We start from the raw sequence: 18,015 nt of genomic DNA, 5'->3' as shown, positions 1-18,015 counted from the left end.
GTTGGACCCAAGGAAGCACACACCAAGGCACATCATAATTATATTACCCAAGATTAAAGATAAGGAAAGAATCTTAAAAGCATCAAGAAAAAAGGAGACAGTTACCTACAATGGAGTTTTCATAATGCTGTCAGCTGATTTCTCAAAAGAAACTTTACAGGCAAGAAGGGGCTGGGAAGAAGTATTCCAAGTCATGAAAGGCAAGGCCCTACATCCAAGATTGCTCTATCCAGCAAAGCTTTCATTTAAAATGAAATGCAGATAAAGTGCTTCCCAGATAAGGTCAAGTTAAAGGAGTTCATCATCACCAAGCCCTTATTATATAAAATGTGAAAGGAACTTATCTAAGAAAAAGAAAACAATAAAAAATATGAACAGTAAAATGATAAAAAACTCACAGTTATTAACAACCACACCAAAAACAAAAACAAAATAAGCAAACAACTAGAACAGGAACAGAATCCCAGAAATGGAGATCACATGGAGGATTATCAGCGGGGGAGTGGGATGGGAAGAGAGGGGGAAGGTACAAAGAATTAAGTATCATGAATGGTAGGTAGAAAATAGACAGGAGGAGGGTAAGAACAGTATGGGAAATGTAGAAGCCAAAGAACTTATATGTGTGACCCGTGGACACGAACTAAAGGGGGGGGGGGAAATGTGGGTGGGAGAGGGTATACAGGGCCAAGGGGAATAAAGGGGAGAAAATGCAACAACTTTAATAGCATAGTCAATAAAATATATTTTTTAAAAAGAAAAGAAAATAGATCGTTAATGACATGAAAAGATGGTCAACCTCAGATCTAGGAAGAGATAGTGAGCCCTGGCCAGTGTGGCTTGGTTGGCTGGAACATTGTCGCATAAACCAAAAGTTCACAGGTTCGATTCCCAGTCAGGGCACATGCCAAGGCTGCAGGTTAGTCTCCATTCAGAGTGTGTTCAGGAGGCAAACAATCAATGTTTCCCTCTCACATCAATGCTCCTCTCCCTCTCTGCCCCTTCTCCTCTCTCCAAAATCAATAAGCATGTCCTCAGTTTTTGGATAAAATAAAGAAGAAGAAAGGAAAGATGGGGAGACTACACTCATGCCCATCTGCCACTTCTCAGGGCCAAACCCCGAGTCTGGCAGCAGGCTGTGCTGGGAAGCACGGCAGTCCGCTCCTGCTGTGCACTGAGCAGCTGGAGGCCCATGGAAGGACAGGCAATGCTCACGCACCTGCCAGGGCAGCTCCGTGTTACACTGTGGGGGCTTAGTCCCCACTCACGCTGAGGGCTGTGGGTCAGTAGGGCCACCCGTGCCCAGGGGGTTCATTCTGGGCTCAGACTGTCACCTCCCCAGGAACTCTGACACACCGGCAGCTCCTCATTCTCACCTGCCCTGCGTGTCCCTGGGACTCAGCCACCCTGTTCTGCAGACACCTGTCTGCCACCCTACACTGGAAGTGATGCGACTGGAGGGAACCTGTCACTCCATGGGGGCTGTGCCCATACTCAACCCCAAGACCACCGTGCCGGGTCACCGGGTACCCAGCACCAGGGCCCAGGTGCCTGGAGTGACCAGTGACCGGGTTCAGGCCCGTCACACCTCACACGTGGGGCCCTGGAGCTGGCATGTCCCCTCATTTGGCCTCCGTTTCCTCTCATCTCCCCAGCTCACCCTCGTCACCAGCCCCCACTCCTGCCCACTGGGCTCAGCCCTCTCCCCCACACCCCAAACACTCTACATAGGCAGTGGTGTGTTGTCACTTTACTAGAGGCCACAGGGGATGGTGGGCGACACCCCCAACCTCAGACAGGCCCCGTCCACCCCCCATGCCCACCGCCTGGGCCTCACAGGGACGGTCTCCAAAGGCCGCCCTGTCTTGTCAGGCGAGCCGGATCCTCTTGGGAAGGGAGAGAGGGCGCTGGGGGTGTGGAGTCCAGTGAGACCCTCCCTGCCGTCACTCCCGCCGCTCCCCCAGGCGGTCCAGCACCTGCTCGGCCTGGGTCTTGGCGTCCTGCAGGAGCCTGGAAATGCGCTGGCGGATCTGACAGACAAGGGGCCTGGTCAGCACCCTGCGACCGTGCCCATCCCCGCCGGCCCAGGCTTTCCCTGCCACCTCCTCGAGCCACCTCTGGCCCAAGCTCCCTGGCCTGTCCACTCAGACGATGGGCCATCCTGGGCTTCCTCACAGGCCTCTCACTGGAGATGGGAGGGGCCCTTTATCTGTCCTGAGCTCTGGGGACAGGCAGGCCCCAGGCTCCTCCCCCACCCCCGGTCTTCCCACTTTAGCTATGACTGCCGAGGGTAGGGCTCTGTCCCCAAGGCCAGAGGAGGAGTGCTCAGGTGGTCAGTCCTTTAACTCAGTGCCCACACCGTGGACAGTGACTTCCCTGAGGATGGCCAACGTCATCAGCCTGGCTGGACCAGGCAGGTGGAGGCAGAGCCTGGCCCTGAAAAGGCCACTGTGGCCCCATTCCCGCTTCCTAACAATTCTCACAAAATCACAGAGAGAAACCGCACAGCTCGGTGGCAGCTGGGGCTGGGGCAGCGGAACAGGGCACTAAGGGGTGTGGAGTCTTCTTTTTTGGGAGTGACAAGAATGTTCCAGAACTGGAGAGAAGTGGTGAATTCACAACATTCTAAGTATGCCAAAGCCCTGAATTATACATGTTAAAATGGTAAATTGTATGTTCTGTAAATTTGACCTCAATCACAATAACAATGAAAGTACAGTGAGTGCCAAAGCTGAGGGAATTTCATTGACGGGCAACTGTTCTTTGAGGGCCTGGGATGCTGGTGCCAGTGTCTGGCCTGGCCGGTCCAGGGGACCCCGGGCCCAGGCAGCCCCACGAGTCAGGTAGGCACCGTGGGCAGTCGCAGGGTAGCCAAGCCACAGCCCCATCAAGGGCACAGGGGCCCCGATGCTGGCAGCTTCCCAGTCCCCAGTCAGTCAGGACTGGCTCAAGTCCAGCCATAGCCTCACGGTGAGGGAAAGGGAGCTGCCACCTGCCTCCCCAGAAACCCTGAGAGAGGACCACAGCCAGGCCTCCTCCCCCTGCAGAAAGATGAACAGACACCTCCCTCGAAGGCCTGTTGCCAGAGGCTCGGCCCACGGCTGCAAACCACGGCCCCAGGGGCTCCTGCAGGCCCCTCCGTGGGGCCAGCCCTGAGCGCTGCAGCTCACCTGGTCCTTGAACTTGTCATCACTGATGTCCTTCAGGTTGATAAGTACGTTGAAATATGCACCAAACATGCCTGTCTCCAGGGCCTTGGCCGCCACCTGCAAGGCCACAGGGACAGGGCTGGGGGACCGTGAGGCTTGCCCCGTCCACTCTCAGCAAGGGGCCTAGGCCTGGGCTGGGCAGCGGCGTCTGGCACCCTGGCACGTGCCTGCCCCTCGGACCCTCACACCTCATCAGCGATGACGGCACGCCAATCACCGAGGGCCCCCAGAGGCAGCCGGGCAGCCCGTCTGAGGCTGCCTGCCTGTGCCCCGCAGCAGGGAGTGGGCTCCAGCCTTGTCCACCCAGAGGACCAAGCTAATGACCACGGCCGACTCTCCGCCTTCAAGCTTAGAAACAGAGGCCCCTCTCATCTGAGCAAGGCCCGGCCTCCTAGCACATCAGCTTCAGGGCAGCCTGGGCCCACTCCTGGGTCAAAACCCCGGGTGTGGAGGTGGTGGGGGATGGAGTGAGCACGGTGGCCTGTCACTCGGTAGGAGCATGGCCCTCCCAGGGGGTCCCTGGACCCCGTGCGGTCCAGCATGCAGAGGCTCACACTCAGCTGACCCAGGCCCACACCTCACTGGCCCCAGAGCTCCCTGACCTGATGCACCAAACGCTGCGTGGTGCCCGGGCCTGGGTGGAGCTGGCCACAGGTAGGGTCCTCACCAATGAGCTCCAACATGTTAGATGTTCACAGAATCCCACGGGGCAAGGAGAGCTCAGACTGAGGCCCACGGGGAACCTGGGGGGGGGGCACAGCCTTTGTGCCCAGGAGGCTTCCGTACTTGACAAATCACATGCAGCCGCCTTCCCAGGGAAGGAGGGGACACTTCTCTGCAGCCCCAAGACCAGACACAGAACACAGGTGTCTCACTTATAAAGACCTTGCACACTGCAGGGTCTGAGTATAAGTTGCAGAAATCCCAGGCCCGAGCCCTTTGCACTCAGGCTGCGGACGGTGTGATGTGTGCACGTCCGAGAGTGGTCTTTGTGTTTTCTAGAACCAGGAGGCCAGGAGGAGGCAGCGGGGGAGGCACAGAGAGGGTTGGGGTGGACTCTGGAGACCCGTTTGAGTTACTTGTCTATCCTGAAACCTCGGGCAAGGTCCTGAATTCTCCATCTTCAGACGAGATCAACACACAAGACCACCCGGGACGTGCTCACGCCCAGGCTGCACTCGGTAAACACTCACAAACGTCCGTGATGGCCCAGGGACCCACCACCGTGGGAGGCCAGGCTCCACCACGTACCTGCAGGTCTGACCGGCAGGCCAAGTTCACACACAGGGCCAGCTCCTGCAGCACCGGCCACAGCGAGGCCACTGTCTCCGCCAGCTCCAGGGGCACGGCCACCGCCTGCCTCAGCCCCCGCTGCAGGGCAGCTGCCCGGCTGAAACCCAGGGAGTGCCAAAGGTCATGGCCCAGGTCCTTCAGGAGCCCCACCCGGGACCCCACCCCCACAGCTCTGAGCGGACGGAACCAGGGTGGGGACGACAGGAAGGTCATTCTTTAACCACAAACACGTGCCCCGAGGGTAGCTTAACTGGAGGTGAAGTCCTTCAAGGAGCCCGGAGGTCCTCCCGCACCTCACTGGCTGGGCGACACCCACCTTTCCCTCTCCTCCGGTGTGTTCTTTGGCAGCTTCATCGCTTCCTGCAGGAACAGAGCACAGAAACGCCTGTGGTGAGGGGCAGCCAGGTCCAGGCCACACGGGGCCTGGGCAGGGTGGGGGCGCCCTCGTGGCAGCGCCCACGTCACCAACTGGGCTGGCGTTTCCACACGGCATAGACTTCACGGGAAGAGTGCTTCTGTCGGGTTCGGGTTCGTGGTTTAAAGCCCTTGGTGTCGGGCCCCCCACAGAGGCAGGCGACCTGGCTTGGGGACCCCAGAGAGGGCGCTAAGGGACTGGAGAGGAAGGGCTGGCAGCTGGGCAGGGCTGCCAGCCCCAAAGGGGTCTTGTGAGGTCCCTGCGCCCTGCCCCTCCCACCGCCCCCAGGCTGCAGCCACTGTTCAGAAGTGACCCAGGCAACAGCGTGGCCCCCAAAGTCTAGGCATAAAGGTTCAGACTGTGTCCCTCCCTTCCCCAAAGGCGCTTCTGCCTGGGAGCGGCCACACCAGGCCTGTCACTCTCCACACGACGTGCTCGAGGCCCTCTGACCGCTGCGTGGACAGGTCACCGTGTCTGTGCCCCACTGTGCTGTGAGCACAGCCCCGTCCAGGCCCTGCCCTCCCGCAGCATGCCTGGATACCTCCAAGGGCACACAGCGCTCTCTCCTCCAATCACCACTGACCACTGACCACATCCTGGCCCCTCTGGGCACTCACCATGCAGGCCCCGAAGGCCTGGGCGTCGGCATCCACCAGCGCCGTCAGCTTGGCCGAGGCTGCATGGAAGGGTGGGATCAGGCGCCGCATGGACGCATCCAAGGGCTCGAACTGGCGCCGCCCGTAGGTCATCAGGCCGGCCATGCAGGCCAGCGAGGCGCCCTGCGGAGGGGCAAGTTGAGGGCCTGGGAGCCCTGCCGCCACCCGGTCCTTGTCTACCACTCCCACCACCCCGCCCCCACTCCCATCCCTTCCTCCTGCTTGAGCTCACCATGGCCGCACTGGCCGCTGCCACTGAGCCGCCCCCCGGGGTTGCGGAGCGGGCGCCCACCTCTCGGACAAAGGCCTGCAGGGACTTGTCCACCAAGCGCTGCTCAGGTCTGCCCTCGGGGACCAGGTATCTGCAGGACCCAGGAGGGACAGGGATGGGGTCCTGAGTCGAGTGCGGACAGGGACAGGGCCTGGGTGGTAACTACAGACTGTCAAGGAAGGTCTGGCTTAGACCCTGGTCCTTAACTCCACCTCGCCCCTCACCTCCTCCTCGCCAACATGAGAAAGGGGACACAGTCCCGGTCTGCAGAGCAACCAGAGCCTGGGGTGCAGGGAGGGAGCTGTGGTCACCCTGGAAACTCCCTGAGGGCCGTGCGGGACCTCACTGGGGCCCCATTGCACCCACCAACCAGCCCCCAACCCCATGGCTGGCACAGGCACCAAGGCGTTTGCTGAGGAATAAGTGACCAAGCAGAAGGCCAGCAGGGTGGGGGCAAAGGGGGGGCCTGGGGGAGCCTGCTCACTCGATGATCCGTTCTTTAGGATTGAAGGGAGACAAGGAGTCCAGGCCCAGCCTGTTCACCACCTGGAAAAGAAGGGGCTGGTGACTGACAGGTCCCCTCAGCCCACCCCCCACGCATAAGGAAGGCCACCAAAGGCTCAGTCCCACCCCAGCTCACGGCAGCATTCCCACCCTGGTCGCCGGCCGCTGTGAGGGGAGTGAGTCCGGGGAGAGCCGGCCACACCCTCGCCCACTAGGGGCCTTGCTGACCCCTGCCGGCCCCTGTGGGCCCCGTCCACGCTGGGCCCACCCGGGAGAGCACCTAGCCCAGAGCGGGTACCTGGGCCCTGCCAGACCCTCTGACGCATTTGCCTGCAGGTGTTACTCCAGAGGGAAACTGAGGCCCAGAGAGAGGAGCCGGCCCTTCGATCCCTCAGCACCTGGCCCTCATTCTGAGCCACGCAGGCCTTCCCGGCTGCCCCGACGCAGGTGGCACCACATGCGGGACATCGTGCGGACAGAGGCCGGCAGCACTGCCCTTTGGACGAGGCTTCATTTCCTCAGGAGCCCGCAGCCAACCAGCCTCCAAGGCCCAGCAGCTGCCTGTTGGGCCTGAACATAAGACTTGTTACACAGGGAACAGTGAATTTTACCTAAACTCAAAATAAAGGTGGACCAACCCCCATTTAAGATGAGAATTCCTTCTGCTAAAAAAACATTCAAAACACTTCGTGGTGCCGTATGCCAGCGACAAAGGCCCAGCTCTTTCTGAGCCAGACAGGCTGACATTTCCACACCAAAACAAGAGAAGGCGGCAGGTGCTGCTCAGAGGAACAAGCCAGCAGGGTCCCGGGGCGGTCGTGAGGTGTCTCCAGAAACACGGGGACAGGTGGAGGGGCCCTTGAGGAGTGAGTGTGCTTGTGGATCATCACTAGGCAAAGCCCCGCTGACACAAAAAACACCAGAGAGATGAACCGAATTTGTAAAATGGATGTGAACACCCAGCTAAGCTGCAGAGTAAAGGAAATCACTCAAGGCCGGTAGGGACCAGAAAGGTGAGCCAGAAAGGCCCACTCACCCCAAGGCTGGGTCCATCCTGGGGACACATGAGCACCGCCAGGGCCCCCCACCCCACCAACCTGGGGAGGCCTTGAGCCTTCAGCGAGTGGGTGTCGGACAGCAGAGCCCTGAGAGGTGACATCTCCAAGCGTGGACCAGAGTAACAGTCCTCTGAAGGACGCAACTGGGGCCCGCCCCTGTCTCTCTGCCTTCCTCTCGGGGAAGCAGAAAACCGTCTCTCCTGGAAACAGTGACCCTGAGTCACCCTGCTGAAGGCGTGGGCCCTGCTCTCACTGAGCTCACGAGCCGTGAGCATCCAAAGCGGCAAGCGGGAGACTCCGTCTAAAGTGACCCGTTATCTAAGAGAAAGAAGCTCAAAACTCTGAACAATAAAATGACAACAGACTCACAACTACCAACAACTGAATCTGAAATGCAAAAACAAATTAAGCAAACAACCAGAATAGAAACAGAATCACAGAAATGGAGATCACATGGAGGGTTATCGGCAGGAAGGGGGCCGGGGGGAGGAGGGGGGGAAAGGTACAGGGAATAAGAAGCACAATTGGTAGGCGCAAAACAGACAGGGGGAGGTTAAGAATAGTATAGGAAACGGAGAAGCCAAAGAACTTACATGTACGACCCATGGACATGAAGTAAGGTGGGGATTTCTGGAGGGAACGGAGGTATGGGGCGGCGGGGGGCAAAGAAAAAATGGAGCAACTATAGTAGCATAATCAATAAAATGTACTTAATAAAAAGTAAACGTTATGAGAAAAAGAAAATAAATGAAGAGGCCCATGGGGCAGCATTCCCAAGCATCTAGCCGGCAAACACTGACATCATACCCAGGAGCCTGAGAACTGCCACTGAGAAAGTTCCAGAGAGCCCACACTCACCCCCCAAAGTCACAAACCACCACAAGAGGGTCAGCAGAAACCATGGGCAAAATCAGACCTTCCAGCTAAAGAGCACAAAGTGGCACCTCAGAAAATGGAGAGCACCCAACACGTCGACACGGAACGCCCGAACGTGGCCGAGGAGGAAGCTCCTTCTGGGGTGACGTCAGAAAGCCCCTGCCGGCCCCGACGCCTGGGGCTGGAGCTTGGGGAGTCACGGGATGTGTGCAGAGCCTCGAACTCCCTCCCCACAGAGTGCCTACTAGTCACAAGCTGAAGAACGGAAAGACGGCAGCGGAAAACTCTGGGTCCCCACGCCACCTCAGCCAAGGACCCAAGTCATCCCTGAGACAGATGGGCACGTGGTCTCCCGACCCACCGCCCTGAGGGCCCGGCCCTGCCCTGCTGCTCCTACAGGCGATGCGTGACCACATCCACTCGTGGGAAACATGGGGCCCGTACCTCTGAGGAGCGCTTTACAAAACAACTAGCTCGTCCTTCAAGGTCTGCCAAGGTCAACGAAGAGCAGCCAGGAGGCCTGGGGAACTGTTTCCGATTAAAGGGGACAAAAGACATGACAACTAAGTGCCCTGTGTCCTCTGGGTCCTGGAGCGGAGGATAAATATCTACAAGGGAAGTTATTGAGACACCGGTGCAATTAATTATAGCCTATAGATCAGATGCTAGAATTTGTACAGATGTTGAATTTCCTGATTTTGGTAATTATACTATTGTGTCAGGGAATGTTTTGTTCTTAAGAAAAACACCCTGAATAAGTCAGGGGTAAAGGGGCACCGTGTCTTCAACCTGCTCTGAAATGGTCCAGAAAAGAATACGATTGCGTGTGAACACAGGGAGTAATAACGCAAACGGAGCAAACTGCAAACAGCTGGTGAACCTGGACGGTGGAAAAGTGTCCCTGGTACTAGTCCCGTATCTCCTCTGTGAGTAGAGAACCACATCAAAATAAAAAGTTACACCAACTTTTGTAAAAGCTGCAAAGAGAATTAAAAAAAAGAAAGAGAAAATAAACTGGCCATAAACTGTACCAGTGACTTGAAGTGAAGTTTGAGAAAAACACACTAATCCAGGGGGAAATAAATGGAAAGGAAGTATAGAAAAGACAATATTTAGAAGACAGAAATTGCTTCTACAATATAATCAGCATCCCTGAAGTAAAAGAACCGAATAACTGGGTCAAAAATATAATAAAAGAGAGTGTGCCTGAAAGCAAGTAAGAATGGAACCCATAAATCTCAAGGAACACTGTTCCCAAGTAAGATAAAACCACCCACAGTGACACAGATGAGGCAGCATTATTGAATTCCCGGGGAAGGTGGGGAATCCGCCAGGCATCAAGGAGAAAGCATGGGTCACCTCGAGCGGGGAGATGACCTCCCAAAGTGACATTTAATTCCAAAAGACAGTAATTACAAGTACGATCACATCGTTCTCGGGGAACAACCAGTGACTTGGAGTTTCAGTTGTCCAGCTGTCTCGCAAGAGTAAAGTCACGGAAAGAAAGACATTCCCAAACATGCCACAAACCACAGAAGGAAGCCACTGTGAGCCTTTCATTACAGATCAGCTTAATTGTGAAATCCAGCCAACAGACAAGCAAGGAGGCGGGCGGGGAATGAGAGCCACAAGTTGACCTTACTTACAGAACTAAGATTAATTATCTGCGGATATGTAGTACAGTTAACATATGCAGCTATGGGCACAAAAGGTCAATGCCATATATGCCACCATGTAACAACACCACAATTCAAATCTGGAGCAAAGATGGCGCTCACGCAGTGCATTAATCTTCTCGTCTTTCTTCGCCGGGTCAACATTGTCTGGTATTCATAAAGTGCTAAGAGAGGACGTATGTTATTCAACTTAAAACTTTAACCGCTTGGAACTAATAAATGAATTTAGACAAGTAGCCGGATACCAAGTGAACACACGTGCATCAGCTGCGTTTCTATACATGGACAATGAGCCATCTGAAAAAGAACTTACAAAAACAACTTCATTTGCAATAGCATCCAAAAGAATTATTAAACACCTGGGGATCCATGAACCAAGGAGGTGAAAGACTTGCACGGTGAAAACGGCAAAACACTGATGAAAGAATCTGAAGACATGCAAAAAATGCAAATGCGTGCCATGCTCAGGGATGGAGGACGTCGAGCTGTGAGGACGGCGATGCCGCCCAGCACCCTACAGCCGCAGGGACCTCGCCGGACTCCCACGACATGTTTTGCAGAAACAGCAAAGCCCATCCTGGGTGGTGGTGACGGGCTGCATGGCATTACAAGTGCATTTAACATTATTGAACTATACACTTAAAAAGGGGTAAGATGACAGATTTTATGTTCTGCCTATTTTACCACAATAAAAAAAATGGAGAAAAATTGACCACCAAAAGAACCTCCCTGGAAAATACTGTAACTCAAAAAAAAAAAAAAATCAGGAAATAAAGAAAGAAAAAAAGGTGGGACTAAGTATTGTGTGTTTGTTTTCCCATTTTCACGGAAGGCAGTCAATGTACCGATAAAAATCAGTGAAGTTGAAAATTTGGATATAATTTTAAAATGGAAAGAATTAAATAAAAAGAGGTAAGTATATTAAGTTATAACAGTAATCACCAGAATACCTAAAAAATAGACTAACGTCCATATATGGTCACCAGAAGGACACACTGACACGCCCCCACCTGCCCTGACATGCCTGAAAATAGGACATAGGTAAGTCCAGGAGCACCTGCTACATTGGCAAGTACTTGGAAATAACTTAAAGTACTGAACAAAAACTGTCGGAGAGATCCTATCATTGCTCAACGTCAGAAACGCACTCAAAATGGGAGGAATGCCAGACCAGGGGAGCTCGAGGCAAAGCTGTCACGTGGGACTCGTGGAACCGCAAAAATCCATGGACCCAGGGGCCGGAGACTCACTCCCACCCCTAGAAGTGGGAGGGGGCTGGGGGCACGGTGGCTCCAGAACAGACACCGGGGGAAGGAAGGGGGGCCGAAAGACAGTCCTCCCACCAGAATTTCTACAAGACAGAACACATTTTAGGTCACAAAGCGAACCTCAATGGTGCCCCCAAAACGCAGACAGCGTGGTCTCATCTTCTAAGCACAGACAATGAAACAAAAGAGTGAGTCCAGGCCCCAGGGACAGGGCTGCGGGCCCGGGTGTCCTGTTCCCGGGGCCTGGCGCTCACTCACCGCTGGCCCGGCCCCCCTCAGCCCTCAGCCTGCTCCCCACCCTCGGGCCGATCCCTCCCTCGGGGGCACAGCCCACCAGCCGGATCCGGTGCTCCTCCTCCAGGATGAAGAGGTTCTCCTTCTCGCAGTAGAAGGCAGCAGTGTCCAGGAGGGCCTTCAGGGGCACCAGGCCCACCAGCTGCGAGCCCACCACTGGGAGGCTCAGCTCCTGCGGAGGTGGGCCAGCGTCAGCCCCCAGGGGACCGGGCGTGAGAACCCCCAGGAGGGTGGTGGGGACACCACCCTGCTCACCTGGTGGGATCTCCCATCCGGGAGGGGCACCCATCCTGCTCACCTGGGCTTCTCTGCAGGTTTCCTCATAGACCGTATGCAGCCCTGTGACCTCAAAGTCCAGGAGGTTCGTGGACACCTGAGCCAGGTTCTTTTCATCAAGGTACCAGCCGATGCCCTGAACCTTTTTCAGACGTCCTGGCTGCAGAGGAGAAAAGCCTTTCTCAGCCCATGCCCTGTGCAACACCTCCTGGTCACCGGTGCTGAGGGCTACTTGCCCCTGCGTCCCCCCCCCGCTGGCCAGGGGGCCCCTTCCTCCCGAGAGGCCCTGGACAAGGCTGGCAAGGATGCTGGCAGGTGTGTTGGCCCCCCATGGCCTGCAGGTGGCACTCCAGGTGGCCGAGCACACATGGCCCACCCCCTCGTTCTCCCACTCTCTCATAGGAGCAGGCGAGAAGGGGACTGCCCGCCCCAGGGAAACTGAGGCCCCAGAGGGCCAGGCTCCAGGCGGCCTACCCCACGGGCCTCAGGCTCAGACGAGACCCTGCTTCTCGGTCAGCACTGCGTGTGGGGTGCGGTGGGGGCTGACCTGAGGCCATGCCTATGCAGCTCTGAAATCCCGTTTGGACCCTTCCTTCCACTGAACCCCTCACTCCAGAGGGGCTCTCGGCCCCTCAGCCCCGGGGTGACTCAGCCCATCTGAGGAGGGACCTCTGGCCCCGACTTGAGAGCAGAAGAAGGGTTTGGGTTCTCCCTGCTTCTGTGTTGTACTCACACGATGGTGTCCACACGGGGCAGCGGGGGAGTGGGGGGCCTCTGGGGGTGGTGGGCTAACAGGCCGGCAGGGCATTGCCCTCCGCCTCCTTAACCAGGTGTCCCTGTGTCTACCTGTCCAACTCAGACTTTCTACAGCACTGGTGCTCAACCCAGGCGACAGCCGCCATGGCAGACCAGGTGGGTCGGGGTCCCTGGGAGTATCTGGGGTCCCTGGGAATGTCCAGGGGAGCCTGAGAGCACCGAGGGGAACTGGGTCTCAGACAGCAGCTGTCCTCCTTGCAGGGCAGAAATGCTGCGGTATTTCCACAGCAGGTCCAGCCCTGCCTGCTTCCACGGAAAATGCCCTTTAGAGCAAATGCTCCCCCATTGCAAACACGGAACCCCACCCTGCCTCTTCCCACGTGGCATGGACTCTGAGGCTGGGATGGTCAGCAGGTCCAGCCCATGGTGCCACACAGCCTCTGACCCTCTCCCTGTGCCCCTGGTGGCCCATGGGACAAGCCCGGCGCACGGCCATGGCAGGTGAGCCTGGCCGCCTCTCACCTGGTCCTTCCCCCGGCCCTGCTCCCGGAGGTTGAGGGCGATGCGGTGGGCCTGCTCCTTGGTGCTGAGCAGGTTGATGTTGAAGGCGAGGAGGAACTTCCGTGCCCCTGTGGCAGTGGCCCCCCAGCTGGGGACAAAGGTGCTGGGGCCAAAGTCGGGCGCCCACTCGGCCTGCTTAAGCTGTGGAAAGACTCACCCTGGGGTGTTGCACTCCATGGAAGGGACGCCCCGCTGGGGTTAGGGGAGGGGGAAGGAAGAGGGTACATACCCCTGCAGGGTTCACCCCAAACCCGCCCGCCCTCAGGAGAACACGACACCTTTTCAGGCAGGGCCTCGTACTCCCCTGCCCGGATGTCCGGCAGGGTCCGGCGACTGGCCACCTGTGCTGCCTCACCGTAGAGGTACACTGCAAGGGGGGCCCGCTGGTCAGGAGCTGGCAGGTGGGCACTCCAGACCCCCATTCCCAGAGGAGAACCGAGGCAGGCTGAGCTCGCCAGCCTCGGCTCCTGCCTCTCCAGGAGTGCCCTTTCTCTGTGGGTGCTCACTGGCGGACACTCGGCATGGGCTAGGACGGCTCCTCTGCCCACCAGGGACAGGGCAGGCCCCACCCTTCTGCTCCCCCTATACAGGTGTCCCTGCAAAAGCCATCGGCTGACCAGGAGAATGAGGGCATGCTACTGCGAGGGCGCCCATAGTTCTTTCTAAAGTATATTTTCACTGTACAGTGAATAGGACCACAAGTTGAGGAAACTCCCCGCAGACTCCCAACGCCCGCACAAGCATAGCAACAGGTGTGTGCTACCCCCCAAATCTGCATGGGGCAGGGGGTATGCCCCCGAGCTCACGTGCCCCATCCACCACACACATTGTTTCCAATTTGCCCCTCTCTCCCAGTCATGTTCTCGGTTAATCATCCTCCAAAGCGAGATGATTCCATTAGGACGCACGGACTGATGGGGCTACCCACTCATCTTGCTAAATTACATCACAAACTGGCTGCTCTGCTCCACACCCCCGGCCGCACCTCAGTGCAGGAGACCCCAGGGCCTCCCAGAGGCTGGGGCACCCAACACTTGTATCTCCTTATGGAAGAAGCAGAAATATTCTTTTCTGTCCATTCGCTAGTGGCACGGGTTTTTGTTTTGTTTTGTTTCAATAATCTGCATTTTTAAGGAGTCCCAAGCAGAGAAGGGCGAGAGAGATGCTGATGGAAACTGAAAGTGAAGAGGGGCTGGTTGGGGGAGCCCCTGGGATCGGGGTGCCCCTCCTCAGGGGCCACTCACCTGGCACGTTCAGCTCCTCTGCCAGCCGCTGGCCGAAGGCCTGGGCACAGAGCACACACTCGGCCATGCCGACGCCCCTCACCGGGATGAAGGGACACACATCCAGGGCGCCCATCCGAGGGTGCTCTCCTGCGGAGGGATGGGGGCTGAGCGCCAGGAGGCCCTGGGTGGGCCTGGGCAGGGGCACCCCTCAGGCCCCCATCTGCCCCACCGTCCACACTCCCAGCTGTTCACACCGACCGACCGCAGGGACCCCGGGAGAAGTAGGCCCCCGGGGTTTTGGCACCTGTGTTGTGTCAAAAATAACATAAATGGAGCCATTTCAAAATGCAGCCCGAGCTGACCCCCAGAGGAACTGCCTTGCACACTGGGAAGGTTAAAACAGGGCAACATAACTTGTGAACTGGGCCCAAAGCAGCCCTGCGCCCCGGAGAACTGTTTGCAAGGATAATAGAAAGCAGATACTAGGACTACGGGACTGAGACATTCTTTAGAATCAGTGTCGCTGTGTGATCTGCACAACAGAACTGACTTCCTTTTATTGGTGAAGCAGTTCCCCTCCCCTTCTCACAGATGCCCTCTGTCTGTGTCTCCTAATCAGAACACCGTCTGGGCTTCTGCCTGAGCCAGCGCCTCCTGAGTTGCTAGTCTTTTTTTTTTTTTTAATCCTCACTCAAGGATATGTTTATTGGTTTGAGAGAGAAGAGAGAGAAAGAATCGCTGATTCGCTGATTCGAGAAACCTCAATCAGTCACCTCCCAGACCAGTCCCACGGGGATCAAACACAACCCTTTGGGGGGGGGGGGGGGCGGGGGGCAGCACTTCAACCTGGCCAGGGCCTGAGTGGCTATTCTTTGATCTCAAATAAGTGGTGTTTCTCACTTTGCCCTTTTACTTCCAGGTTAACAGTGTAAGTCCCTCCCTCTCCTTAAAACCACAGAGAAAAAACACAGAGGCGCTGCCAATGCTCTCCCGGGGTCCTGGCCAAGCTGGAAGGCTTCCTGGCCCAGCACTGGCCGTCCAGTCCTCCCTCCCCGACAGCCGGGAGTCCATGCCGAGCCCCTGCTGCCGGCCAGCAGCGCCCCTTCGAGATGGTGAACCTCACCCCGCTCCCCGGCACTCCTCTCCATCCCCCAGGCAGCCCCTCACTCTTGGAGATGTGCCCCCATCTCCTCTCCAGTTGTGGTCACTTGCAAACTCCCTGCCTGTGGGCCTGGCCTCCCCCATGAGCGGCCAGAGACCTTGGACCCTGCTTGCCGCCCCGATGTGTTTGGCTTTGCAGGCTGTTGGCAGGTTGGTTTCCAGCAGGGCCAGCTTCCCCTGGCCCTCCACCCCCTGCCTCAGGGACGCTCACAGCGCCCGAGCCTCAGTGCCCCGAGTCACCAGGCACCTCCACCTGGCCAAGCGGGTTCCATGGGCTGTATCCGAGACCCCTCAGGGGCTGCAGGGGTCCTCCCAGGACAAGCCCCCAGACCCCAGGCCGTGCCCTGTGGGTGAGATGGCCCCTCACCTTTGTGCTTGCTCATGTCAATGAGCCGGAAGGCAGCCCGGGCGGCGTTGAGGGCCCCCTCCACCACATCCTCGGGAGACCCCACGAAGGTGTAGACGGTGCGGTTGGTCGAGGGGCCGGCGTCCACGTCCAGCAGCACGCAGCCCGGGGTCTGAGCCACAGCTTGGGAGATGGCGTCGATCACCTGGGGGTGAGAGCCCGGCCCACGCCTCGGTTTCCCCACTTGGAAGAAGGAATGGGAGCTTCAGAGGTGGCTGTCTCTCTCCTGTCCCCCGCCCACCCAAAGGTGTTCCTAGCAAGCTGGCACTGAGCACTGGGGAATTCCCGAAAGAGCAGGAGCCGGGGAGACCCACAGCCAGCTATGGTTGCCAAGGAGGGGGCAATGAGCGGCACCCTCCAGGAGAAACTGAGGCAGAAAGCAGAACAGGCAGAGGAGCTGCCTGGGCTCCAAGAAGGGGACCGATAGGCCCAGGTCACAGAGGTCAGGGCTCCAGGGGAACAGCTGTGTTGGGGGCGGGGGTGGGCATGAAAGGCCCAGAACCTTCTGAGGTGACAGAAATGCCCAGGGGTCAGGAGCAGGGGCTCAGTGTGCAAACTGCTCCGGGGCCCGCAGTAGCCGGCCTACAATCTCCGCGCCTCAGCTCCCTCGTAGGTGCTGTGAGGATAACGACCGAGCTCCACCCAATAAGCTGTGGGAAGGGGACGACGGAGGAACCGTGATGAGGACCCTCAAACAGCCCTGTGGGTGGGAAGCGGGGGCCCCATTTTCACAAGAGGCCCAGTGATTTGTCCAAACCTGGGGTCAGGCCCCCTGCCTGACTGCCCAGGCTGGTCACTTCAGTTTCCCACACTCACGGGCGTGCCTGTCACTGTGGTGATAGGGAGTGGTCCCTTTCGAGAGAAGATAGCCCCAACGCCACACCTGAGCCGCTTGCGCTGCCCCCAGCCTGCCCACCCTCCCTCCGCCCCCCACACTGGCCCCTCACCTCCTGGTTGTTCCCCTCCGAGAAGTTGGGGACGCATTCCACCAGGCGAGACATGGTTGGGGCCTTGAGCCTCGGTCGGGACGCTGCTCGCGTGAGGCAGGAGGGCAGGACGCACGGGGCTCTCCGCGTCCTGCAGGGCCTGCACACTCCCCGCCGGGCTGCTCATTAACCACCAGCCACGGCGAGGGGACAGGGGCAGGCTGGCCCCTGGGCAAACACCCAGAGGTCGGGGCGGGGCAGCACCAGGATCCACAGCGACTCTGAGGAGGAGGGGGGATCACTCTGTCCAGCATGGGAACCCCTGAAAGAAGCGCCTGTGACCAGGACCCTCAGCAGGGGGAAAAGCCCTCGCCAGACTGCGACCCCAGGTCAGCTGAGACTCCACTCTTTACCAGGCTGTGGCCAGAGCTGGCCCTCTGTGTGACCTCCCTCAGGACCCTCCAGGTGGCCCGCTGGGCCTCCGTTTCTTCATGCACGCACCCGAGTCTCAGGGCATCAGGGCGTCCAAGGGACAAGAAGGGAACTGTGAGACTGCAGACCTGGCCTGGCTCCAGGCAGAGACCAGCGCAGCCCGGCCCGGCAGGGGAGTGGGAGGGCAGCGAGTGTGTGCAGGGGCGTGGGAGCCCTGGCGGGGCAGGCAGGCCAAGCCCGGGGCGGCTCTCCCCAGCTGCGGCCGCTGCTCCCCAAGGCCGGGGGCTCCCTCAAAGGGGCAACGCACCCCCGCCAGCAGCACAAGGCCCTGTGCTCGGAGGGCTCCACTCAGGTCAATGCTGTCTTAAAATTCTTGATGATCTTTGCTTTTTTAAGGTTTTATTTATTTATTTTTAGAGAGAGGGGGAGGGAGGGAGAAAGAGAGGGAGAGAAACATCAACGTGTGGTTGCCTCTTGCACGGCCCCTACTGAGGCCTGGCCCACAACCCAGGCATGTGCCCCAACGAAGAATGGAACCAGTGACCCTTTGGTTCGCAGGACTGTGCTCAATCTACTGAGCTACACCGGCCAGGCAAAATTTTTGATGATCTTTAATCAAGGTGGGCATTTCATTCTGCAAAGACCCACCAATCTGGTGGCCACCCCACAGTCCCCTCCCAAGAGCAGGCTGCACCCCATCTGTCCTTCTCCCAGGCACAGGTACCCCACACAGCCTTTAGGGCGGTCAGTGCCT

The 18,015-nt window shown here is 57.9% G+C and overlaps 1 protein-coding gene across 3 annotated transcripts; it reads right to left on the bottom strand.

The window, feature by feature from the left end:
- Nucleotides 1–1,739: 1,739 nt before the first annotated feature.
- FTCD (formimidoyltransferase cyclodeaminase) lies at nucleotides 1,740–17,008 on the bottom strand. Of its 3 annotated transcripts, none has more exons than XM_045852530.1 (14): nucleotides 16,851–17,008; nucleotides 15,865–16,048; nucleotides 14,355–14,483; nucleotides 13,389–13,477; nucleotides 13,072–13,251; nucleotides 11,816–11,953; nucleotides 11,558–11,689; nucleotides 6,326–6,387; nucleotides 5,803–5,932; nucleotides 5,532–5,693; nucleotides 4,816–4,859; nucleotides 4,458–4,596; nucleotides 3,168–3,263; nucleotides 1,740–2,007 (listed from the first exon to the last, which is right to left on the bottom strand). In XM_045852530.1, the coding sequence occupies exons 1-14, from the start codon at nucleotides 16,902–16,904 to the stop codon at nucleotides 1,831–1,833; spliced, it is 1,716 nt and encodes a 571-aa protein (XP_045708486.1). In that variant the 5' UTR covers nucleotides 16,905–17,008; the 3' UTR covers nucleotides 1,740–1,830. The 3 variants fall into 3 exon arrangements, with proteins under 3 accessions (XP_045708486.1, XP_045708484.1, XP_045708485.1); XM_045852528.1 differs by having other exon boundaries at nucleotides 1,808–2,027; XM_045852529.1 differs by having other exon boundaries at nucleotides 1,808–2,027; nucleotides 5,863–5,932.
- Between the last annotated feature and the right edge of the window lie 1,007 nt (nucleotides 17,009–18,015).

Source organism: Phyllostomus hastatus, unplaced genomic scaffold, assembly GCF_019186645.2.
Source record: "Phyllostomus hastatus isolate PE091 unplaced genomic scaffold, TTU_PhHast_1.1 phas_contig_948, whole genome shotgun sequence".
NCBI classification, from domain to species: Eukaryota; Metazoa; Chordata; class Mammalia; order Chiroptera; family Phyllostomidae; genus Phyllostomus; species Phyllostomus hastatus.
This window is presented reverse-complemented; position numbering and strand designations above follow the sequence as displayed.